This window comes from Vipera berus (genome assembly GCF_964194415.1).
Source record: "Vipera berus genome assembly, chromosome: 3".
Classification (NCBI taxonomy): Eukaryota; Metazoa; Chordata; class Lepidosauria; order Squamata; family Viperidae; genus Vipera; species Vipera berus.
The window spans coordinates 201,810,005-201,837,292 of NC_138204.1; the positions used below are offsets into that span (position 1 = coordinate 201,810,005).

General features: G+C 41.5%; 1 protein-coding gene across 1 annotated transcript; it reads left to right on the top strand.

Annotated features, from left to right (window-relative positions):
• Positions 1-488: 488 nt before the first annotated feature.
• COLEC10 (collectin subfamily member 10) lies at positions 489-26,840 on the top strand (the record flags this gene model as incomplete). Its single annotated transcript, XM_081325894.1, has 6 exons — positions 489-624; positions 12,022-12,093; positions 14,957-15,028; positions 19,374-19,427; positions 23,268-23,363; positions 25,840-26,840. The coding sequence occupies 6 exons, from the start codon at positions 489-491 to the stop codon at positions 26,229-26,231; spliced, it is 822 nt and encodes a 273-aa protein (XP_081182020.1). The 3' UTR covers positions 26,232-26,840.
• Between the last annotated feature and the right edge of the window lie 448 nt (positions 26,841-27,288).

Below are 27,288 nucleotides of genomic sequence, written 5' to 3' on the forward strand. Positions count from 1 at the left end.
TCGTAACTGTGAAAAACAGTCATAAGTTGTAACTTTGAATGGTCACTAAATGAACAGTTGTAAGTCGAGGACTACCTGTATTTAGCATTCAAGTTTTTTTAGTATACTTGCTCATCAAACACAGAGAAGGAATTGGTCCTCCTGACAGCAGGCAGAGACAAAACAGAGGCAGACTTAGGCATTCAAGATCACTCTTGCAGTCTGCAGCTCTTAAACATTTCACAGCCAACAGATAAAAGTTTAATAAACAACTGTCACTGCTGCATAAATCTGCTGGACAATGCTGGATCTCAACTCTCCACTTTTCGTTTTTCAAACCCACATCAGTGCTCACCCTAATAGGCCTCTTCAGTGCCTTTTTAAAGCTGCAATCAAAGGGAATGTTCAATTTATTTTGCTCTCCAGAGTTATATGGGAAATCTTATTTTAGCAATTATTGAGAGTGGATCAACAAAGGGCATTTCCTCTAGAGCTCAGCAGTGGAAGACATGCAGAGGCAACGATGGAAACATGAAACTTTCTTTGTGTTGTTTCTTGTCCTGGTTCAAATATTTGGCTTAGAAGATGGCAACCGACAGACAGCCGAGATCTGTTCCACGCACACCATTTTACCTGGACCGAAAGGTGAGGCACTAGAAAGATTTCTGAGGTAAAAACACAAATGCCTTTTCTATGATTCTACTGTCTCCTTCTCTTCCTCTCCTCTTGCAAGCTCTTATGCCACAAGAAATGGAAAATAAGGTTGCCAGCTTTTCAGCTGCTTCCTGTGGTGATAACGTTGCTGAGTCGCTTATCATTTAAGCTTTCAACCTTATTTTTAGTGCAAAACCATGAAAAGGGTTATTTGTGGAGCCGTCCAACACATCTACAGGCACAAAATGAACCAGCCTAAGCTGGTTACAGAAAAATTGGAATTTTCAACTGAGGAATTATGGTATGAATTAATGAACATTTCAAACGTTAGTCACATAATTATCTGCTATTAACCATTGCATTTAAGAACCCAAATATATTCATTGATCTGGCTGCAGTCATCACCTCATGGGCCTCTAGCATTTCCTAAGTGTAGTTTTTGGCAAAGAAAAGAGATGTGCAAATGTTTTAATTTTAGGGAAGCACAGCTGTAAACCCCAGCATGATACCTAGAATTTCTGATTATAAATTCACATTTAACAATTCTGGAAAAGATTTTTGCTTTGATTTAAATGCTATATGGGTGGATTTTGGGAGGTCCTGTACTGTGAAACCTTTATGTTGCAAACAATATTGTCTGGTTACTATAGAAATAATAAGGCCTATGAATATATAGCCGAATTGGAAGAACCTTGGAGGTAGTGACTGTCTGTCTGTCTGTCTGTCTGTCTGTCTGTCTGTCTGTCTATCTATCTATCTATCTATCTATCTATCTATCTATCTATCTGCCATCCATCTTGCCACAGGGCACAAATACATGCTGCTCCTGTGTCTAAGACTGAAGTGGCCCAACTTTGCATCCATGATATGTGTAATGTATTGGGTTTTGTCTTACTAAAGAGTATCACGTGGGGTTAATTGATGGAAGGTTGTTTAAGCAGGGAAGCTGGCTAACGGCTCCCAGCTCCTCAGACAACCCGTCTCCAGAACTGTCATTGGCTGCTTCTAGGGTGGCAAACCTATTTAAACCTATTGGCCGCCACCTAGAGGCCAGGGTATAAATAGCTGCATTTGCAGCCCTGTTTCTCAGTTCAGTTCCTGCAAGCAAATAAAGGATGATTCTTGCTGAACTCACTCACCTCATCTCATCAATCAAGCAATGAACCCAGTATATAACACTGGCGACAAGTATGGGATCCTGCTTCTCTAACAGAGCTGAGAGTCACTAGGGGAGAGGCCGAACATGCCTGGTGGGAAAAGCAATTTCCCCCCTCCTACAGTTGGCCTAGCACAGCCACGCTAGAGACCACGTGCCCAGAGGACCAGTCCCTGGGTATACAGAGGAGCAAGATAAGAAGACGTCAAGCCCCAGCCGCAAAGACCAGCAGAAATGGCAAAGGTTGGAAAGCTGGAAGAATTTGATATAACTCACCCGGAAAGATGGTCTTCGTATCTATCCAGGGTCGAGAACTATCTACGTGTGAATCAAGTCGCCGAGGACAGCCTGAAGGCCGCTACACTTCTGTGTGTGTGCAGCCCAGCCATGTTCAACATTGCAGGGAACTTGTTCACGCCAACGCCATTGGAGTCCATAACTTTCGTGGACTTGAAGAAACAGCTCGGCGACCATTTTCTCCGATTAGGAGAGGTACTGGGGCCCCGGGGCAGTATAGCGTAGGGTTTTGCTCCAGCCACAGAAGCATTTGCCGCACGGGAGCTCGCCACCCTATTAAGCCAAAGTTTAGACTTCAGGTGGAGCTGCAAGGGGTCCCTTGCAAGATGGAGCTGGACACGGGTTCAGCCATATCCATTATATCACTTGAGACATTTAACTTCGTCTGCAATTGCAGCAAGAGATGGTCCAAGCTGAGGCCATCTGACATTATACTGATTGAGTCCAGAATGCCAGAGGCCACACTGGCCGTCAAATTTAAGGGTTTTTCTGGGCACCTGGAGGTTGTCGTAGTAGGGGGTCAGTAAACAACCCTGATCGGGCTCGATTGGTTTGATGCCCAAGACCCCCGAGGGGTTGCAAGTGGGTGATGGGATGTGGGCCCAGAACTATGGGCATGGGAACTTGTGGGTGCCAGGAAAAATCACCAAAACGATGGGCCCTCTCTCATACAAAGTGGGCCTAGAGGGCGGGCGAGTCATTCGTCACCATATCGATCAGATTAGGAAGCGTTTTCCAGAACGGCCACAAAGCAAGGACTTCATCCCAGGTCCCATCCATGGACCTCAAACTGGCAGCCAGGCCAATCAATCCATATGCTCTGAGGTCCCAAGCAGTCAGAGCAACAGAGAGGTGGTCATAGAGGGCCAAAGCCCAGGTGTGCAACATGGGGCCCCTGACGGAGAAAGTCAACCAGAACACTACAGCTGCTGTGCTAACTCTGCGGAAGGATTAGACTCTGGGGTGGGCCGACCTGGAATGGCCGGCCAGAGAATTCCGAGTCAGCCAGACTCACTTGAACTTAGGGACCCTGATCTACCCAGCCCGGCGGGCAAGCTGGTAGACTGGGGAGTGCCCAGCTCTCCCAGGCATTCCACGAGGGTTCGCAGGCCTCCTGCGTATTTACAAGATTTTGTTCCAAAATAACTGAGCTATAATGTTGTATGTGTCATCGAATTGCTGCTAGCCAGGAGAGCCTCTGTATTAGCAATGGAAAAGGTGTACTTTTGCATACTTCTCTTTGTATCTTTGTAAAACTTGTAATTGCTGTAATGATTCCTTTTGTTATAATGTTATAATTCTAGGGGGGAGGGTGTAATGTATTGGGTTTTGTCTTACTAAAGAGTATCACGTGGGGTTAATTGCTGGAAGGTTGTTTAAGCAGGGAAGCTGGCTAACGGCTCCCAGCTCCTCAGACAACCCGTCTCCAGCGCCGCCATTGGCTGCTTCTAGGGCGGCAATAGGTTACTTTAAATCTATTGGCCGCCGCCTAGAGGCCAGGGTATAAATAGCTGCATTCGCAGCCCTGTTTCTCAGTTCAGTTCCTGCAACCAAATAAAGGATGATTCTTGCTGAACTCACTCACCTCATCTCGTCAATCAAGCAACAAACCCAGTATATAACAATATGTATAATATTATGACCGCAATTTATGACAGTTTTCCTGGAAACTTGCATTTACTGCTGATATACCACAAAAAACAACCTATAGCAAACAACGGGTTCGCTTAATAACACAGCATTTGCTTATCAGCTTCAGCTTCATTTTATGAACTTCACATTTGCTTAACAACCACCACAAAAAATGTTTTAAAATTGGGATTGGTCACATACGTGGTGACCTGCTTTATGGTTGTCACAATATATGACCGTAATTGCAAGGCTCAGTTTATGGTTGTAACTTCAGGACTACCTGTACTATCTCTCTGATCAATGGGCGATCTCAGTGGCAATATTAGATACACTCCTGTTGTTACAATCTGATAGTAATTGATGGAATTTGTACTCATTCCAAGCAGAGCAAACTCAGATAATTATAAACTGCCTGAAGTGGGGATTTTTCTCCAAGCTCTTCTGCAAAACATCAAGCTAGCTAAATAAACAGATTAAAACTCCAGCATTGGCATTTAAACAGAGCACGTAATTCATCAATTCTAATACTGTAAGAGTGTATTTAACTACAAACTTTATTTGTAAAAGTTGACAACTAAAATCCGGTAGGATGCGTGATCTGATTATCTCCGCAATCCATGCTGTCTTATAGCAAAATAAAAGTAAAATCTCTCTCTCAAGTAAAATTTGGGAGCCCTAGTAACTACAGGATCATATCCCTGTGGTTACTGATTAATAATAAAAACAGTACAGTTATAAGGGCTCAAATGGAGGGTTTGAGGCTGCCCCCTGGTGGCTCTGAATAAGAACTTCTAAGACTGATGAAAATACGGTAAATTGAAGGTGCATACATGACACCATCACTTCTCCACTCTAAATTCAATCAGCTCAGCATTGTTCAGGTTATCACAATGTTACTGCTTTTAAGAAGTATTTCAAGTACATGTGATATTAAAATCTAATCTGCATTGCACAGAACTAAAGTATTCCATTCCAATATAAAATAGGCAGTGATCCTTGTTTTTCTTCTGAAGATTTTTAAAAACAAAATCAAAAACAGTCCCTCATAATAGAACAAAAAGGATACATACAGTAGAAGCTTTTTCCTTCCATGTTTCTTTTGCAAGGTGAACATAATGGAAGCTTAGGCTAGCCCAGATGTCTGCCTTCTAGTGGCATGTCTGATGTTATGCATTCCAGTACTTGCTCGTTGGTCACCCTTCTCCAGCACCACAGCTCAAACAAGTAGATTTTCTTGCTGCCTTGCTTTTTCAAGGTCCAATTTTCACAGCCAAGAGAGCTATGGGGAACACATTTGGTTGCTGGCCATCAAATCCAGCTCAGCTCCTGTTGACACATCAGCAAATCCTGGTCACCTGGACTTTCCAGGACTTTCCTTTGATCAGAGTTGGCTCTTTATGTCTTGAATAGGATCTTAACAATTTTTCCATTCATTTGATGGGAAGCAACATCTTTTCCCACAAAACCATGTGCCACACTCCTTTTCTCCATGACTAGAATGCTCAGAGAGACCTTGCCTTTGTTCTACAACAGCCCAACACAGCTACCTCTGAGTTATGTGATTTCAACAAATATTTATTTTTATTTATTTATTTTATTGGATTTATATACCGCCCTTCTCCTGAAGGACTCGGGGCGGTGTACAGGGCAGTTAAAACACAATATACAAAGTTAAAAATAAATTAAATTAAATTAGCCCCAACAAGTAAATCACATTCTAAAAATTTAAAATTCCAATCCCTCAATCCAGGCCGGCAAGCTCAAATAACCAAGTTTTCAGGTCGCGGCGAAAGGAGCGGGAGCCGTCCAGCTCAACAGGGAGCTGGTTCCAGAGGGCAGGCACGCCCACAGAGAATGCTCTCCCCCTGGGGGCCGCCAGTCGGCATTCCCTGGCCGATGGCACCCTGAGGAGGCCCTCTCTGTGGGAGCGCACAGGACGATGGGAAGTTAACGCCGGCAGAAGGTGCTCCCGTAAATAATCCAGACCCATGCCATTTAGGGCTTTATAAGTCATCACCAGCACCTTGAATCTCACCCGGAGGGCAACTGGAAGCCAATGCAGCTCGCGGAGCAGAGGTGTTATATGGGAGTATCGGGAGACCCCCATCACCACTCACGCGGCCGCATTCTGTACCAGTTGGAGCCTCCGAGTGGTCCTCAAGGGCAGCCCCATGTAGAGAGCGTTGCAGTAGTCAATCCGAGAGGTCACGAGCGCATGAGTGACTGTACATAGGGCATCTCGGTCCAAATAGGGCCGTAACTGGCGCACCAGGCAAACCTGGGCAAAAGCCCCCCTGGTCACAGCTCCTATATGATCTTCTAAACTTAGCTGTGAATCAAGGAGGACACCCAAGTTGTGAACCCTATCTATGGGGGGGTAACACCTCACCCCCCATAGTTAAGGATGGAATAGACTGGGTAACCCGAGATGCCGGTATGTACAGCCACTCGGTCTTGTCGGGATTAAGACAAAGCCTGTTCCTCCCCATCCAGACCCTCACCGCCTCCAGGCACCGGGACATCACGGAGAGGGCATCACTGGGTTGATTTGGGGTGGAAATAAAAAGTTGGGTATCATCAGCATACTGATGATACCCCACCCCAAAACCACGAATGATTCAGACTGTAATTTTCCATGTCCTTGCTGAACTGCCCAAGGATATAGTAAGGACATCCAGTTGGGAAGATCTACTAATGTAATTGCACGATTGGGCCTCCACATCAAAAATGAAGTGAATATTTTAGTGTGTTGGGGTGGGGGGGGAAGGATGAGGAATAGCAACATGCAATGAAATTTAATAGAAACTTCAAAGAGATTTGAATTGAGTCTCGAGTGAAGTAAGTGAAGGCATTTTGGAAGGGATGAAATGGCAGTACACCACAGCAGTGTGGTGTGTTTGGAGGGTCCCTTTTCATTATTCTGACAAATGTCAATTATAAACTCCTTGACATCAGTCGGCACCTCCAAGGCCTGTTTCTTGTGGTCACTGCTGCTTTTGCTGCCCATCTAATAATCATAGTCGCAGAAATTCCCTTCTGAAAAATGATACTGCCACATTCCAAATCCCTTGCTAGAAATGGAAGGACTTCAACACCACATCCTCAAACCTGGCAGAATTGCTTTCCTGTTGTCTTTCCAATCTCTCCCTTATTGGCCAGGCTATCTCATGGCCATGCTTTAAAGAAATTAGAAATCCTCAAAGCCAGAGCTCTAACGCTACATAACTTTAATTCTGCAGACAGAGGAGCAAATTAGGTAACTTGCATTCTTCATATTTCTATAAATTCATATTGGGCAAAATGGGCTGTGTTATTTTCTAGCACCAAAAAGCAACAAGCAGTTGTGTGGGGTTCTGTCCCAGACTAGTAGACTATACTAATCAAGAACTTCTTTAATTGTTAAGATCTCCTTGCCCATACACTTTCAAGCATGTCTTCCATGAGGGCTAGAAACTGAAAGAAAATTAAAAGCTTTTTGGAAACTCAATTTTCTGTCAGTCCATGTCTGTGGCCTATGTCAGCACTCAGCAGCCTAGGCAATTGTCCAGGCCAAGGGATGATGTTTGTCCTGAGGCATGCTTTGCAAAAACAAACAAAACCCAGTTTACTGCCCTGAGCAACATAGCTGCCATTTAAACTTTCAACAGTGACCCAGAGTAATGTTCTTTCAGGCCATTGTGGTTAGACTCCAGCTGTCCAACACTCCCAATGGTTGGCTCTTGACAAACCTGGAGAGAGAGACCTGCTGTTATTCTGTTTCCCTGCCAGAACCAATTCACATAACATCCTGAGCACATTAGGCAGTGGGGCCAGCTTTTTTGTTATACTCAAAGATGTCCTGCCTCTAATTATCCTGCAGAAATTAAGCAACAAAGCTCTTCACAGCATGAAATACAGGAGAAAGTTAAATCTGCGAGGGATATAGCAGATGAGAGCACAACCACTGCCATTAAAACAAGAGGAAAAAGTAAGTTTGCAGGAAGTGAATGATACTAAAAGCTTTGCATTACAAGTAGTCCTCAATTTACAACCAGTCACTTAGCAAACATTCAAAGTTATGACAAGGCCTCCCCGGGGGTACTTACAAACCCTGTTCTGAAGTTCAGACAGGTGCCTCACGCCCCCCCACACACACAACTGCATGTCAGGCACTCATCAACCAGGCTACATTTACAGCCATTTGCAGCGCCCCATGGTCACGTGACCACATTTTACAAAATGGTTTTGCTCAAAACCAGCATTTTTAGGTAGTCCTCGACTTTCAACCATTTGTTCAGTGACTGTTCGAAATTACAACAGCATTGAAAAAAGTGACCTATGACCATTTTCACACTTACGACCATTGTAGCCTCCCCATGGTCACGTGATTAAAATTTGGATGCTTGACATCTGGCCTGTCAAGCCAGATGTCTATGATGGTTGCAATGTCCACTGGGTCAGGCCATAACCTTTCACAACTTTTTGACAAACAAAGTCGTTGAATGAAGTGGATTCACTTAATGAATGAATGAAGCTAACTTAATGAAGTGGATTCACTTAAGGCAGGACAAAAACAATGGATGGAAACTAATCAAGGAGAGAAGCAACCTGGAATTAAGGAGAAACTTCCTAACAGTGAGAATAATTAACCAGTGGAACATCTTGCCTCCAGAAGTTGTGAATGCTCCAACACTGTGAGAGACTGGACAGCCATTTGTCTAAAATGGTATAGGGTCTCCTGCTTCAGCAGGGGGTTGGACTAGATGACCTCCAAGGTCCCTTCCAGCTCTATTCTGATTGAACTGCACTGATTCACTTAACAACGGTGGCAAGCAATATCACAAAAACTGGATAAAACTGACTTAACAATTGTCTTGATTAGCAAGAGAAATTTTGGGCTCAGTTGTGATTGTAAGTCAAGGACTACCTAAGGTCCATTTGTGAATTAAACCAGGTGCTATATTCAAATGATATGCTCAGCTTGATTAGTATATGGGTCAAAAGATATGGTACAGTCGTGGTGACACTGAGGTGTGTTGCCTGATGATGCACAGGTACTTTAGTTTGGGTGCAATGCCGTATTTTTGATTAAGAACCCAAATGTTTAACAGTACATTGTAGACTTTGTGCTGCAACAGTAAAATGGATCTGAACATTGATGTATCGAAGGCCAAAGGAGCTGTGTTTTGCAGGAAAGATGAAATGGATGAATGAATACTATACAAAAATGGCAAAAATTAAAATGGATGAATTTGTGTACTATAATAGAATGTTTCGATGGAAAACAGAAGGAGAAATCCTAAGATGTGCAAATGCTAGTAAAAGGCAATGGGTAATGTGTGGCCCTTTGAGAGGCATGAGACAGACATATACAGTAGGTACAAAACACGTGCAATAAAATGATTGTGAATAAGATCAGGCTTCTGCCTATTTTTTTTTTACAAGGAAGCGAGAACTGGAATTAGGAATGAATTACTTCTAAATTTGGTCAAACAACCCAAGATAGGGTTAAGAATGAATGAGTGCTGGAGTAATGTGGACAAAATACAAAGGGGACACCTAGGTGGGTTGCTTACACAAAGAGAATGAATGAAGACTGAACCACAATCTATATTAAAGGAGTATGAATAGACTCAACAGAAAGGGGGAAAGAGGGAAAGTTGAGAGATGAGAAATGCCACAAAGAAGAGGGGGGTCAACCAATTCTCCGAAGCACCTGAAGCTAGGACAAGAAGCAATGGATGGAAACTAATCATGGAGAGAAACAACCTAGAACTAAGGAGAAAATTCCTGACAGAACAATTAATCAGTGGAGCAACTTGCCTCCAGAAGTTGTGAATGCTCCAACACTGGAAGTTTTTAAGAAGAGATTGGACAACCCTTTGTCTGAAATGGGTATAGGGTTTCTTGTCTGAGCATGGGGTTGGACTAGAAGACCTCCAAGGTCCCTTCCAACTCTGTTATTCTGAAATTTAAAGGCAAATGGCCTTATATTAAATCAGTGTATAGATATATAATAAATCAAGGATGGTTTGCAAAGACAAAAGATCTGGAGAGGTATAATGGCTGCCATTCAATCTGGATTTTTGGCTTGCTCTTTCTTACTCCTTTTCTGCATTTTGCATAATATAGCCTTCTTTAACAGAGGATAGCATGATGGTTAGGTATATGTTACGAGAAAGAAGAATCTATCAACTCCAAAAATTATTCCAAGTGATTTACAATTCAAAATCAGTTCAAGGTGGTTGTCAACCCTACCTTCAGTGTTAGGTGTAACTGACATCAGATTACATGTTACCTTTAAGGAGAAAAAATATCATTACACCAAGAACAAAACCAATGGCCATTTAGCTGTAGATCGGTTGAACTCAGTAGAGTATAAAATCAGAATTTACTTGTACTTTTGACTATTGTAAAAAGTATAATAGTGGTGGTATCCATGTACTTTCCCACACCATAATTTGCCAAGCCAGTTAAAAAAAAATAACCGTTTTTTTAAATTTTGTAAACATCACAACATAGAACACCACAAGAGGGCAGCAAGGTGCAAATCTTGATACATTTTCTCCTGATGCATTTTATTTAACAGCTGAATATTTAAGGAAATGGACTTTCATCCAAAGCTTAGTTCAAAGGGGGTTGATCCCAGAGCAGAAAGGCTAGGGTGTGGTTTAACGGTACCCTAGTTTTCCAAAGAAACTATAATCACTCAGATTATATATCCTGTTGAGCCATAAACTGGGTTTATGTACCAAAATGTTCTGTATGGAGGACATTGTGGTGGCACAAAAATCCTTCTAGATCAGCCCTCCAATATATGCATCTCACTTACCAACCTACCTACCTCATTTTAGAAGACCATCACAGGCATCATCTTCCCTACTTCATTATTATCCCAGAGAAGATCTCAGCAACAAGAATTATAACAAGATAGGCAAATGTCATGTTCAGTACGAGACTTTAAATATATGGCCATCAACTTAGCTCTTTAAAACCTGATGTTTCTTTCAATCATTGCAAGTCATTGACTTTATGGAAGAGAAGGAATGCAAGTCAACAAAAACAGCCTCAGTTAAATAGCTAAAAGTCAAATCTGTGGGGGAAGGATGTATAACTTACATGTACAGAAATACCAATCATTTTTGTTCCCATGGATACCAGAACGTCTGGACACACTCCCTGTTCCTCTTGATTTTAATGATAAATTCTTCAGTGTGTTTGCTTTCAAAGACAGCTGGCCTGCCGCTAAGGCAGCATTTCCAAGCTTGAATGAGTTTCAGATATGTGAACCTCAACTCCCAGAATTCTTAGCAAAGGCCATGCCAGCTGGAGAATTCTGGGAGGTGGAGTCTACAAATTTGGAAGTTACCAGCCTTGGAAAACTACCACTCTAGTATAATCGATGTTTGTATTTACAGAAATGTATTTGGGCTATGCGATGGCTCAGTGGGTTAGGACACTAAGCTTGTCGAAGGTCAGCAGTTTGGCGGGTCGAATCCCGAGTGCCGTGTAATAGAGTGAGCGCCTGTTACTCGTCCCAGCTTCTGCCAACCTAGCAGTTTGAAAGCACGTAAAAATGCAAGTAGAAAAATAGGGACCACTACGGTGGGAAGGTAACAGCGTTACGTGCGCCTTTGGTGTCTAGTCATGCCGCCACATGACCACGGAGACGTCCTTGGACAAGCGCTGGCTCTTCGGCTTTAAAACGGAGATGAGCACTGGCCCCTAGAGTCAGAAATGACTAGCACGCGTGTGGGGGGGAACCCTTACCTTTACCTTTATTTGGGCTACAGAAAGATTGAGTTTGGCATTGAGTGAGGAAATGAAACAGCATTATCTATTGTCTCTTCTGGCAAATTGAGGTTTTGACCACTTCTCCCAGCTTTCTGAAAGAATGCCAAGGACAGACTCCCAACATTTCACATCGATTTAGTATCCTAAATATGAGAGTGTTGGTGAAGATATGGGTGCTTGACTATGTATCTCAAAGTAATGTTTCTTCAAGTACATTTTCTCTACTTGTATGCAAATTCCCAAGGAAGTATCAGGTTCACTGGCCAGCTTTAAGAAAAGATTGGGCAACCATGTGTCTGAAATGGTATAGGGTTTCCTCCTTCAGCAGTGAGTTGGACTAGAAGACCTCCAAGGTCCCTTCCAATTCTGTTATTCTGTAATTTAGATATTATGAAGGACGAAGCATATCCAAAAAAATAAGAGTAGAGCCAACAAATGTCATATCTTCAAAAAATAAAATCAGATCAGCATTTCCTAAACTTTTTTTGTTGCTGATGACATATCTCCTTCCTTTATGTTTCTGTTTGAAGGAGATGAAGGCAAAAACGGAGACCAAGGAGAAATGGGAAAAACTGGGAAACGTGGCCCCACAGGATCCAAAGGTAAAACAATTTATAGTGTTCTCTTTACAGTTAAAAACATAGGAATGGTCCCTCACTACTTCAGAGTTACACAATGGCTACAGGCATAACCTGGTTCTGAATGAACCCAAATAGGGTGGGTTGGGACAGGGCAGTAAGCCCTAAAAAAAAATCAGGTTTATCCAAGTTTATTATGTAACTGCAATGCAGCCACTAAGCTTTCATCTAATCTGGTTAAGTGTGTAGTATAAACACAGCTATTCCATAAATTATTTTTACACTCTGACAAGCTTCTCTTTTTTCTTAATCACAGGAGGAAAGGAACTATTCAAAAGGAAGCTTATAAAGAAAATTATTCAGAGTGTTACTTTTTTAAAAAATTGTGTGACCTTGAGTCAGTGTTGGTGACTGCTTGGACTAGTCCCTGCAGTTCTAACAATATTTCAGAAAAGGGTTGGTTGACCGATTGATATAGCCATCTATCTCACAAATATGACTCTAGTGGTTTCTAATAAAATATATAAAAACAAATAAAACACATAATATAAAATAAAACCCCATAGCAGCCAAGCATCATAAAATAACCATCAACAAAACCAAGAGATAGAATCTTAGCACTCTTCTAAGGCTTCAGGCCTGGGCAAAAACCAAGTTTTCAGGGCCTTGTGAAAGGCCAGCAAGATCAGGGCTAACCTAATCTCAGGGAGAATTATGTTCCACAAGGTAGTTGCCATAGTTGAAAAGGCCCTCCTCTTGGGTCCCACCAGCTGACCCTCCTTAGTTGATGGCATCCACAGCATGGTCCTCTTGCCAGACCAAATGGGATGGAATGTAGCAGAAGCTGGGGTGGAGTCAAAAGTGGGATTAGCCTAGAATCCCTACGTAGTCACAAGCAGATTAAGTGCGACTTCCTTTGAATTCCATTGACCCTAATCAAAGTCTAAGCAGGTGCTCAATGTTAGTGGAAAGATTCTATGCATAAGCTGTTTAGCAATAAATCAGTTTAATTAGACCTTCACATGTGGATCTGGTCTTTTGCACCTGACCAGAATAGAAGCAATTGGGGAGAGATGTTCCTGTAATTAGGTCAGTCAGAAGCCATGCCTTGAGGCCCCTGAGACTGGCTATGCAGATGGCATTTTAGAGGATGCCAAAAGGCAAAGATAACTCCTAACTGCTACTTTTGGAAGTAGCTGTATCTTTTCCCAGAATGCAGAGGAATCAAATCCAAACTATTGTACTGCTCTATTTATTACCCTCTGAAGCATCAACAGTTTGCCCAAAATACTGGTTGCTGGGAAACGAAATGGAAGAGGACTGTCAATCTGAGTTCAAACTTGTGAGCTTCCCAGGTATATCTAGTTGTCACAGTATGCTGGTCTATAGAGGGTTTAATCCAGCTGAGTTCTTTGTAGGTTCTTAATTGCTCCACTGACATGCATATCTTACTCCATCAGTGTATAAGAATAACTCTGAGGGAGTTGCATATACATCTAATGAGGTTTTTTTTTCTTAGTCATCATTTAAGTATTTTTTTTTCAGACCAAAACATAACACTCCTACAAGCATCTCAGCAGGGAGTTTTGAGTGATGCAGATAAGCTTGGAAATGTCATGTTGTTGTTTTTCACAAGAGTGCAAAGAAAGGGAGACACAGCCATCTGCTACCTGACAGCTCAGCATGGTACATTAATGGAGACAAATCAAAGTCAAACTCTCTTCAAAAGAGGCTTCATTCTGTTGGAATGGACCAAAAAAAGCATATGCAATACCTTTTAAGTGGAGTAGCAAAGAGTATGTGACAATTTTAAAAAACAAAAAAACCTGGGTACCTGAAAAAGGTGCTATCCTAGTCCTCTGTGATGAACAGTTGAGGAAGCTAAGTATGTCTAGGCCAGGGGTAGGCAACCTCGGCTCTTTTATGACTCATGGACTTCAACTCTCAGCATAGCTGACTCAGGAACTCTGGGAGTTGAAGTCCATGAGTCATAAAAGAGCCGAGGTTGTTAGGCACATACTTCCATACGTGGTGGTCTTGCAGTAAAACACAAAAATTTTGGAAAATGATTTGGATTTGGCTGAAAGAAATACTAAACCAAGATATTGAGTTTAGTCCAGAACTTTTCTTGTTGGGAATTACGAAAGAGAAATATCCTAAAGATGTGCTATATTTGATGATCCATATTATCACAGCAGCTAGAATGTCATTTGTGCAAAAATGGAAAAAGAATGAGATCCCAGGAGAAAAAGAGGTTATTAGGAAAATTTGGGATTGCGCAGAAATGGACAAACTAACTTTGGAACTAAAGAATAAAGATCAATCAGATTATTATAGAATTTGGAACAAATTGTATCTTTGGAGGGATAAAAAGAAAGGTCTCTAATAGGTTTTACAGACTAGCTCATTGTCTTAAATATTGTGTTATTTCACTGATTTGTAATTTAAGTGTATTTAAGTGTATCTTTGATGTACATATATACATGTATATATATATATTTGAACATTGTAGACAAGAAGGTTTGTCAGCCCGCTGGTACTGTGTCCAATGTTTTTAAACAATAAACTTAATAAAAAAAAAAAAGAGCCGAGGTTGCCTACCCCTGGTCTAGGCTATCAAAAAGAAGGATTAAGCGAGATATGATAACTGTCTTCCAGTAGTAGAAGGGCTATCACAGAGAAGAAGCGACTAATTCTCCAAAGCACTAGAGGGCAAGACGAGAAGTAATCGGTTTAGTTCTAGGGTGGTTAAAAAAAAATCCACCCAGAACTAAGGAGAACTTTTCTGACAGTGAGAATAATTAATCCTTGGAATTAACATGCAGTATCTTAAAATACAATTAAATTGTACTGAAAGAAACTGCTATTTACTGTATTTCCAATTTAGGAGACAAAGGAACAATTGGAGATATTGGTGAACAAGGAATGATAGGTAAAATTGGACCAATTGGCAGAAAAGGTAAGAATTAATTGATCACACGTCTTCACTGGATGGTAAACCTCAGTATAAAATCATAAAACACCTGCTATTTATGTTTCCAAATGAAACCAAAGGCTTTTATTTCCGAAATACAAATACTGTTATCTTATGCTTCCCGTTCCATGGCTACCAACACGAACCCATTCAATCTCTTTTGGTATTGTCTATGTTTTTGGAAAAGCTCTTCATAACCACGCATTTCAATTTCCTCAGTAATGCTATCTATTGAGTTCATTATAATTTAGGGTATGCACATTGTAATACAAGAGCAAAGTATATGGAAGAAGGGGGAAAAATAACTAAAGGGCTGTTCTTTATAAATATATAAAGCATGCAAATGACCAACTTTTTTTTTTTTAAATTGGGTTTTAACTTTTGTATGGTTGATTTTTAATAGGGACGCGGTGGCTCAGTGGGTTAGGACGCTGAGCTTGTCGATCGGAAGGTCGGCAGTTTGGCGGGTCGAATCCCGAGTGCCGCGTAGCAGAGTGAGCGCCTGTTACTCGTCCCAGCTTCTGCCCACCTAGCAGTTCGAAAGCATGTAAAAATGCAAGTAGAAAAATAGGGACCACTACGGTGGGAAGGTAACAGCGTTCCGTGCGCCTTTGGCGTCTAGTCATGCCGGCCACATGACCACGGAGATGTCCTCGGACAAGCGCTGGCTCTTCGGCTATGAAACGGAGATGAGCACCGGCCCCTAGAGTCGGAAACGACTAGCACACATGTGCGGGGGAACCTTTACCTTTACCTTTACCTTTATGGTTGATTTTTAACTCCCTGTAAACCGCCCTGAGTCCTCAGGGAAAGGGCGGTATATAAATGCAATAAAATAAATAAATAAATAAATAAACTGTCTGCAAGGAGTATAAATCCTTCCATTCCTCACCATCCAGTCAGAGCTGAAGAAGCTTCTCGGATGAGAAGCGAAATGTCTTCAAAGGAAAAGAAGAAAGTCCAGTTGCCTCGTGGAAAAGCATCCTTGGGACAACTAAAGGACTTATTTTAAAACAAGTGTGTTGACACACTTGAGTTCATTTCACCAAATGCTGAAAAATGTAAAAAGCAGAATGGTCAGAGAGCGTTTCAATGGGCATCAATAAATGAGAGATCGCCACTGAATTGCAGTCTTCTCAGATCCCAATGAAGGATGGGACCCTTCTAGTCTGTGCTGGGACAACTGTAATTCATTGGAGTGCAAATGCAGACGGTGATAGGTTCAATCCCCATCCTATCCAGCAATATTAATAAAGTTCTCAGTCAATCTGTCCAAGTTCCTCCATCCCTCTTGAGCAGATATCCCCTTCAGTAAATCCCTATCAGCCACACCTCCTGAAAGCTACATGGTCTATTTTGAAGGGAGCCTGAACAGAAGCGTGCATATGGGACTTCGCAATGAAAGCCAGAATCATAGAGTTGGCTAGTAAACTTAATGCAGCTCTGTTGGGAGCTTGGCTAGAGGCATTTGGGAATTCATGGTATGAGGCAGACATTATTAAGTTCACTTACACATTCACAAAAGACATATGCATTTCTACGCAATGCTCAGATTTTCAAGAATAAAATTGCTCCAGGGGCATTGTCTAAATTGGCAAAAACTGTTTCACTTTTCTTGTATCCAAGTACATGCTTTTTTTACTCTGAGTTATACATGTCTATGGAGATTCTCGGTCATTCAGGTCATGGTTGTCCCAAAGGTGCTTTTTCAGGAGGCAACTGGACTTTCTTGTATTTCTTTGAAGACATTTCGCTTCTCATCCAAGAAGCTTCTTCAGCTTCTTCTTCAGACATTTAGCTATGCATTGGGATGAACACCCTTCGAATGGCGTGGGAGTATGAACGGATTTCCAGAAAATATTGCAGACTACAGGAATCATTTGTGCTTCAGTTTGAGATTCAGATAACACAGACTCATCCTCAACAGCCTATGCCTGTTTTCAACAGTGAAGGGACACAGGGCACAAAACATCCTGCAGCCAAGAAGGCTCCACACACAGTTGCACTACTCAAGTGACCCTGAGGACACAAGTAAACCTCCAAATGGCCTCAAGGATTCCCTAAAAGAATGTAAATGACCAGCTGTCTGCAACGAATATAAATCCTTCCATTCCCCACCAACCGGTCAGAGCTGAAGAAGCTTCTCGGATGAGAAGCAAAACTTCTTCAAAGCAAAACAAGAAAGTCCAGTTGCCTCCTGAAAAAGCACCTTGGGGTTTAGTTGTATATTTTCCTTGCAAAACTCTTCCACCTTAGAAATATTGTTAGGACTCCTTGCAGTGTACTACATGTCTGAGATCACCCCACAGATTTCCAATAATATTTAAATCCAGGGATTGTGAAACCCATTCCAAAAATCTATGTACCTTCCTTGTGAAAATGTCATGGTTGATTGGAAAGCAAATTTCAGGTTTTTGTTTGCTCAAATGCCCTGTCTCTTTTCCGTTTCATTTTCTTCACCAACTGTGGGAGATGCATGAGTAATGCAAATCAGACTGGGGAGTGGGGATCAAAAATAAGAATGGAAATACTGAGCTGGCTACAGAAAACATATGGAGGTGGAGATGGAGGTGGCAGCCATCACATATATATAATCCTTCCTTCCACTGGCTGATTATTCCCTTAATGCTGAACATGGTAGTGAATGCAGAATTATAAACATATGTACTTTTTTTCCACTGCAAATAATGCAGAAATACAGAAGATTATCTTCTTTCCTCTCCGATTGTCCTATTGGAAATTATCTCTTTCCCTTTAAAAACAGAAGTCCTACTGAGCTTTCTGTCCTTATCAGGGGCTAATAGCAACTAGGGATGGATTCTCAAAAAATGCAGTGAGAGAAGGAAAGTTAAACTTCTGCACCTCCTATACTGCAACCCTATTTTTTAAAAAAGTCCACATACAGGATTCTCATTAATTCATAAATTCCGGGTGAGATTCAAGGTGCTGGTAATGACCTATAAAGCCCTACATGGCATGGGTCCGGATTACCTACGGCAGCACCTGCGGCCGGCGTCAACCTCCCTCCGTCCAGTGCGCTCCCACAGAGAGGGCCTCCTCAGGGTGCCTCCGATCAGAGAATGTCAATTGGTGGCCCCCAGGGGGAGGGCATTCTCTGTGGGCGCGCCAGACCTATGGAACCGCTTGCCGGTTGAGCTCCGGACGGCGCCCGACCTTCGCTCCTTTCGCCGCGATCTAAAACTTATTTATTTGAACAATCCAGCCTGGTCTGATGGAGTTGGGGTTTGGATTTGGTTTTAACATTGTTTTAATTATTGTATTATATTGGGCATAATTATTTAATCTTTTTTAACTTTTGTATGTATATTTTGATATTTATTGCCCTGTACACCGCCCTGAGTCCTTCGGGAGAAGGGCGGTATAAAAATTTAATAAATATAAATATATAAATAAATAGCATCCTTAAGTGCCTCTAAAACAGGGGTCTTCAAACTTGGCCCTTTTATGACTTGTGGACTTCAACTCCCAGAATTCCTCAGCCAGGGACGCTGAGGAAGACACCCCCCCCCCGCTCTAAAACCTGCAAAAATTCCAGAAGTGAAATGCATATCCTACACGCAATGGGGATTATTATATCATTAACTCTTTACAGCTATTGTCCGTCTCAGATTTTGCTGCAATTCCCTGAAGAAACAAAGGTACCAGGCACATCTAGCCAGATCTAGTCTTTAAACTTTTAATGGATCATCTATTAAAATCTGAAGTTTACTATCAGAAAGCAAAAGTTTTCAGAGCCTGCCTTGGCAAGTCTGCAATAGACCAAAATAGATTCAATTGTGTTCAATAGAACTTAACCCAATGAACAGGTAGTCCTTGACTTATGGACACAACTGAGCCCCAAATTTCCGCTGCTAAGTAGGACATTTGTTAAGGGATTTTTGCCCCATTTTACGACCTTTCTTGCTACAGATGTTAAGTGAACCAGGCTTCCCCATTGACGTAGCTTGCCAGAAAGTTGCACAAGGTGATCACGTAACCTGAGGACAGTGCGGCTGTCCTAAATACATGCCAATTCCAAAGTGCCCTAAATTTTGATCATGTGACCAGGGAGGATGCTGCAACAGTTGTAAGTGTGAAAAATTGCCATAAGTCACTTTTTTCCGTGTTGTTGTTGTAATTTTGAACAGTCACTAAACAAACTGTTGTACGTCAAGGAGTACCTGTATTCAGTAGATCTTAATCCAATGTATGCAAAACTGAACTATTTACCTTGACCATCCCGCCTGCGCGCTCTCTCCCTTTCTCAGGACCTATTTTGCAAATGTGCCTGCAACTTTCCAGTTGAAGACAATGTGTTTTCTTTATTTAGGTGACAAAGGAGTAAAGGGCGGGTCTGGAGTCGCCGGAGGGAAGGGTAGAGCAGGTACACATTGTTTGTTGTTCCTTTTGCATTTCTGAAGCATTTGTTGTCCTCTAGATCAGAAACCACCAAATTGTAGACACTGTGCACCCTAGCCCAGGGGTAGGCAACCTTGGCTCCTTTATGGCTCATGGACTTCAACTCCCAGAATTCCTGAGCCAGCATAGCTGGCTCAGGAATTCTGGGAGTTGAAGCCCATAAGTCATAAAAAAGCCAAGGTTGCCTACCTCTGCCCTAGCCTGTTGGTCCAGAGAGCGAGGAGGAGGAACAGTGTTTTATTATCCTAGCATGTCCCATCACCATCACAGCAGATGGCAGTACCAGCCAACTTTGGCTGATCTCAGAGAAATTAAACAGAGTCAGACCTGGCTCAGACATCCAAGGGCTGTAGGCTAAACTGAGAACTAAAATCAGTGAAAATAGAAAATGTTAAGGGGGACATGATGAAATCAGGAAGAAAAAAACTCTCTGCAAGAACACAGTCTTTATAAGCTTCTGAAATATCAATAAGGAGGAGTTCAACCTGATCTCTAATGGAGGCTGTTCCTTTACCACGGAAAAGCAGCACTTCCTTGTTTCATTTCCCACCCTAACCCCTGCAAACCTCCCCAAAATATGGAGTCAGAAACAGTTTAATTGGTCAAGCTAATTCTGGTTAGAGTAGGTAGACCTGCAGGCTTTTAAACAGAAGTGCTCAGAAACAAACGCTACAGATAGTCCTCTATTTATGATCGGTCGCTTAGCAACTCTTTGAAGTTGCAACAGGCTTTCCCAAGAGTACTTACAACTGGGTTATGACCAGTGGTGGGATTCACATATGTGAACAACTGGTTCTCTGTGTGGATGCCACTTCCAGAAGTTCATTCTGGGTCTGAGCAAAAAAAATAATTATCTACTGGTTCTGCTGAACTGGTGCGAAGTGGCTGAATCCCACCACTGGTTATGACCATCCAACCCCTCAGTGGTCACATGACTGCATTTTACAACATTTTTGCTGAAAATTGGTCTTTACTTTTGATTTTCAGGAAAACTAGCCCATAGCGAACCATTGTTTCACTTAATGGCCGCTGCAAAAAAACCTCATAAGATAGGGCAGGTCACATAGGTGACGCATTTTATGAACATCACTGGTCCTAGGTCAAGAACTACCTATAAAAAGGCAATTTTCTGAAGATGTTCTTAATGAACAGTGTTCTTAAACTAGAGGTACGATTGCTATGTTCAAAACATAGAGGTCACCTAGGCCACCGTCTGGCTGTCTGATTCAAATTTTGTTTGCTAAGGGATTGTTTTAAGGCACGCATGTCAAACTACCGGCCCACGGGCCTGATGCATCACACCAAAACTGCACCCACCCCATTGCCAGCAATGGGGAAAAAATTGCGATACGTCGCACGACATTGACATGCGAGTTTGACATGCCTGTTTTAAGGGAAAGAATAAAGTCTTTTTTTATTAAAGAGTTTTACAAAAACAAAATTTTACAATATATCCCCAAATCCCTCCCACCCCAAACCCCCCCCACTTCCCCCCCCCACTTCCCAGAGCTAAATACAGGATTATAGTTACAATAATCATATTCTAAATAAAAATTATACATAATATACAATTAAACAAACTCATAATGTGCTTTAACTCCCCTTTAACATAACTACAAACAACGTACCAATAACAATATCCCACTAAAATCTACTCATAAGCTAAATGAAACTTTTTAGTCCCATATTTGTTCTGAATATAATTTATCCATCTCCTCCAAACTGAAATATAACTTTCCTGTGAATGATCTTTCAAATAAGCAGAAATCTTAGACATTTCTGCAAGATTCGAAACTTTAAACACCCATTCTTCTATAGTGGGCAAACTATCCTTCTTAAGAATAAAGTCTTAACCTGCACTCTGAAATGATATATATAATTCAGTTAGAATTAGGCCTGCATCAATTAAAATGCCGTGGTGATCCAGCCCTCTGCCCTCAGCCATTTTCATTTAATTAAACCTTTATGAAAATGTAGATTCAAAAAAGCATTTTTAATGTTACACCCAATGACTGTATTCACTTAACATACTTTATGAGGGCATTTAAAAAACAGGAGAGGTATTCATACAACAAGATATGCCTGGTTAATTTTAACTTTGCCTTGGTTTTGTGTCTTAGCAAGTGATCCAAAGCAAGCTGGTTTAGGAAGTTTATTGTTTGATCCAGTGTTTCTCAGCCTCGGTCACTTAGATATGTGTGGGCTTCAACTCCCAGAATGTTCTGTTCCAGCCTACAACCAGCCCTGCAGAAATGTCAGGGACAACCCCTTTGTTATATTCAATAGGCTGGAATTAAGCCAACCAAATTTATTTGCAAAAAACTAAATGAAACAGTTCAAAACAGAGTAAAACAAATACAGACCGAGACTATATCAGAAGCTCTTCAAACGTTGCCTTCAGCAACCAGCACCTCCCACACATTCCCCTTTTAAACAACAGTCTCAGGGCGTGGCTTCTCTTTGCCTCCTCCCGAGGTGCCTCATTGCTTTTCTTTGTTCACTTCTGCTTGTCTGCCTCCTGCTTCGAGCGTCCTTGAACAAAGCCAGCTGTGGATCATCTTCGTCTAATCTTTCAGGCTCACACAGCTGGGTCTGAGGAGGAACTAGATGGGAGGGGCCTGGCTGAGAGCTCTGCGATGCATCTGCAACCAAAGGCTCTCCAAACCCCTCCTCCTCCTCCTCAGAATTGTCCAATTCAGCTGCCGAAGCCACAGGCTGACGCTGAATCACAACACAGAATGCCCCAAACAGCATGGGTCAAATGATTGCCATCTTGCCAAAATGATTGCTTTTTACAATTCTTGATGTATGATGGCTGTAACTGACCCTATTTTACATTTTTTTTGCAGTATTTGTTATGGGCCAGTTTTCCTGAAAAGCAGAAATAATTTCTGATTTTCAGCAAAAATATCATAAAATGAAGTCACGTGAATATAGCCATTGAATGTTAATGCATCTAAGCAGTTTCGGGAAGCACCTTGCTGGCTGTAGTAATATTAATACTTGTCCTGAGAAACTTTACCTTTTATGTTACTGTTAACTGCCATAAATCCATCAGATTTTTGTAAAGATTTTTTTTAAAAAATATGCAAATATAATTGCATATAATTGATACGGTCCATTTGTAAGGGAGACTACTAGAAATGAATAGCCACAATTTCAAATCTCCACTCTTACTTCAACCCAGGAACAGATTCAATTTCCTTTGACCTCTCCTACTTTGCAAAATACAAGCAGTAATAGAATTGCCTCTAGGTTGTAATAGGCTAATTTTGGAACTCAAAAGAAGTCCCAGAATAAGATAATGGCAAACATTTCCACATTACAGGAAGTCCTCGTTTAGTGATCACAACTGGGACTGACAACTTGGTAATGAAGCAAAGAGTTTGCTAAGTGAAATCATAACTGTGCTTACTTGATCTTACTTCAGCTTTTCTTTGCTTTCCATACCTGAGAAGGACCGGTGTTGCAAATTTATTTTTTCATCAGTGTTGTAAGTGCAAGCAGTTGCTATACAAGGCAGTCATTAAATTAGGACTATCTGTAATGGCGACAATTACTCTGGTATCACCAATTCATCTAAAGGCCCTGTTTATTTATTTTGAGGACAAACGTTATCTGTACATTTTGATTTGTGAGAAACTGAGATATATAAATATAACAATTATAGTTAATACATTATTGACATGGAAGAGGGAATTGACAGATCTCATTAAAGTTGCTCTGGACCCAAAGCTCATAGCATCATGTTGTCCATCTTGATACTTCAGCTACTTATAATGTTTCTATATTTATACTGAGTTAGGTGGCGTCTGTGATTGTGGGAAATATCGCAAAGTTGTTGGACAGCTGGACATCAATGTGGCTCGTCTCAAAACTTCCATTACTTTCGTCAAGAATGGTATGTTCCACATCCTTAGTTTTTGTTGTTTCTCTTAAATTGGGGGTTCACATGGGACCGCTGAAAGGCTGGAAGTGGTACAAAAGTGCCCAAATCCCTCAAAGATCATGCCATCAAAATTCAGTGGAAAACTGCCTATTTTTTGTGGCATATTCTTTTCTTCTTTTTGATAACAATTTTGATGACAAGACTCTCCTTAATTTAGTGCTAATTCACTGACAATACAGGAAACGCATCAGAGCATGCACAGTCTTATTGGGCTGAGATAACCCAGGAGTAAACACAGTAAACAGTGGTCTATATTAAATGGTGGTTTACCTTACACTATCTACAATGTCATACACCAGGAACAATATACATACACGTGTTAATACAGCAGGCTCCAACACACAGCAGTTACAGCAGGAAACAGAAGAGAGAAAGAACACAGCAGCAGAGCCCTCCTTTTATACTTGGGTTGTCAAACTGCCAGCCCACAGAGGCCATGCCCACCCCAGCTCTGGCAATGCAAAAAAAGTTGCAATACTTCGCAACATGTCACATGACGCAGCAAGTTTGACACCCATGTTTTATACAAAGGCTCTTAAAGGGACATAGACCCTGCTGAGTCATTCCCATTATTACACCATACATCTCACATTACATAAGCTGGTTACCTGTTAAATCATAACCTTGACAAAATGTTTGGGGGGGGGAGTAAGGATCATGCTCAAGTACAGGCAATCCTTGACTTATGACTAATTGCTTAGTGACTGTTCAAAGTTACAACAAACCTTCTTTGGGCCAACTTATAACTTGGATTCGAAGTTCTGACATGGGGTGTGATCATGTGACTGAACTCTGGTCGCTTGGCAACACAGACACATTTACTGCCCTTTAGAGCATCCTGCGGTCACATGACTTCGTTTTACACAGTTTCGCTGAAAATCGTCACTTCCTCTTTTTGGCAAAACCACGGCCATGGACAACCATTGGTTCATTGAACAACTACAGCATTCACTTAGCAACCACAAAGTCACTTAATGGCCATCCCAAAAAAGGTTGTAAAAACTAGGTCGGTCACACGACCAACTTGTTTTAAAACTATCATAATGTACAACCATGATGGTCAGCCTCCGTTACAGTCATAAGTCGAGGACTACCTATACCAGACAGTAGTATCTAATATATGTTCCATAGAGACGTAGATATTGGATATGAATTTTCAGTAAGAAACTAATCAGGGTTGATGGTTAGAAAGAAGAGAAGGTAGTTAATAAATTAAGGATATGAAAATTAAGAATATATAGCAAAGGGATGTGCGAGGCCTCCTAACTATGAAATGGCAGAATTTGGGGGCAGAATTACTAGGTTAAATTATCAGTATGCAGGACATTCTAAACTGGAGAGGTACTACAAATTCAGAAACATCTTTCCTGTATCCAAGTCGTGCTTAGCTATAGCAATAGCATTTAAGCTTATATACTGCTCCCATAGCGCTTTACAGCACCCTCCGGGTGGTTTACAATGTAGACACATTATTTGCATATTGCCGCCAACAATCTCATTTACTAACCTCAGAAGGATGGAAGGCCGAGTCAATCCTGAGCCCTGTCAGGATTGAACTCCAGGCTGTGAGCAGAGTTAGACTGCAATATTGCACTGTAACCACTGCACCACCAGGAGTCTCCCATAATTATATATAAACATGCATGATTATATACTTAGGCATCCTGAAATGGCTGTTGTATGTATGTATGTATGTATGTATGTATGTATATGTACAGTATATCTAACTATCTATATCTATATCTATATCTATCTATATCTATCTATATCTATCTATCTATCTATCTATCTATCTATCTATCTATCTATCTCTATCTATCTATCTATCTATCTATCTATCTATCTATCTATCTATCTATCTATCTATCATCTATCTATCTATCTATCCTGAAATGGCTGTTGTATGTATATATATGTATGTATGTATGTATATGTATGTATGTATATCTATATATCTATATCTATATATCTATATCTACATCTACATCTACCTGTATCTCTATCTATCTATCTATCTATCTATCTATCTATCTATCTATCTATCTATCTATCTATATCCAGGGCTTTTTTTCTCATAGAACGCTCAGAACGGCGTTTCTGTACCTTTTTTTTGCACAAAAAAAAGCTCCCTCTGTTGGAGGGGAATCCCCACGGCAGCTGTGGGTAAGAGAATCCCCGCAGCATGTGGCTCCAAGCTGCAGGGGCGGGGGTGCAAAGGACGGGCGCCGACGCCCTAGCAAGACACCGGCATCGCTCCCAGTAACAGCACCTCTGAGTTCCGGCACCTTTTTTTTTTTTAGAAAAAAAGCACTGTCTATATCAATATCTATATCTATCTATCTATATCTATATCTATATCTATATCTATATCTATATCTATCTATCTATACACACACACACATCAGGTTTTTATTTCTCTTTCTAAAAGTGTTAGCCGGCATCAGAGAAACAGAAGAAAAATACTACTACATTGTTCAGGAAGAAAAGAACTACAGAGAAGCCCTCGCTCACTGCAGGATTCGAGAGGGAATCTTAGCGATGCCAAAGGATGAAGCTGCCAACGCCGTGATTTCCGACTACGTCTCCCAGAGTGGCTTCTTCCGGGTCTTTATAGGGCTGAATGACATAGAGAAGGAAGGCCAGTTCATGTACGCAGACCGTACACCACTGCAAAGCTACATCAATTGGAAGGAAGGAGCGCCTCAGGACGCCCAAGAGAATGAGGACTGCGTGGAGATGCTCAGCACGGGGAAATGGAATGACACGGAATGCCACCTCACCATGTATTTTGTCTGTGAATTCCCAAAGAGAAGGACGTAGGCGAAAGAAGACACCTAAAGGGCACTGTAGAATCATTCTTTGACAGTTACAGGATTTAGGACTGTCTTTCCCAGCCTGGTGTCACTCAGAACAGTTGGACTTCAATTCTCATCATCCTGACACAACATCAGCATGGAAGGATGGGAGCTGAAGTCCAAGGTATAGGGAGGGCACCACACTTAGGAAAGAACCTGGAAGAGAATATTTGTAGCTCAGGGTTGAACTCTGGGGCCCTTGGTGCTATCTGAGCTTGGTGGTTTGCTTGTAGACATTTCATTACCCAACTAGATAATATCATCAGTGCAGAAAACCACCAAACTCAGAGAGAACCAAGGAACCCGCAATCTGGTTTTCATTTAGGGACACAAGAACAAATTACAAATTGGACGTTAAAATTCCAAACTGTGGGATTTTTCTTCCAAGTTAGTATTTTAGTACCACAGAACTAAGACGGAATTTTGCTCTTTATGCTAAGACAGAGTAGGCAACATGATACCTGCAGAGACTTCTCTTAGTGTGCACCAGATCCCATCCTCAGTGATATAAATTTAACATTATTGTAGTCAAAAAAACCAGAAAGCTGATGAACTGCAAAACAAAGCATCAATGTCCACCCTCATATATATTTGCTTTAGAATTCACAATGGACATATAATCTCACTTATTGGAATGATAGGAAACCAGTTCATCTTCAATAAAATGGTTAGAGTTAGTCCCGATTTTACAACCATTTTTATCACAGTCATTAAGCGAATCAGGCAGTCTTTAACTGAATCGTGCGGTAATTAAGTGAATCTGGCTTCCCCCATTGACATTACTTGTCAGAAGCCAGCAGAGAAGGTCACAAATTGGGATTGCGTGGCTGCAGAGTGCTGCAATTGCCATAAATATAAGCCAGTTGCCAATTGTGATTATGTGACCACGGGGGTTTTATGATGGTCAAAACTTTGAGTATGGGTCATAAATCACTTTTTCAGTGCCGTTGTAACTTTGAACAGTTGCTAAACAAACAGGTCATAAGTTGAGAACTACACGCATTTTGTGAGCGGCCATGCCC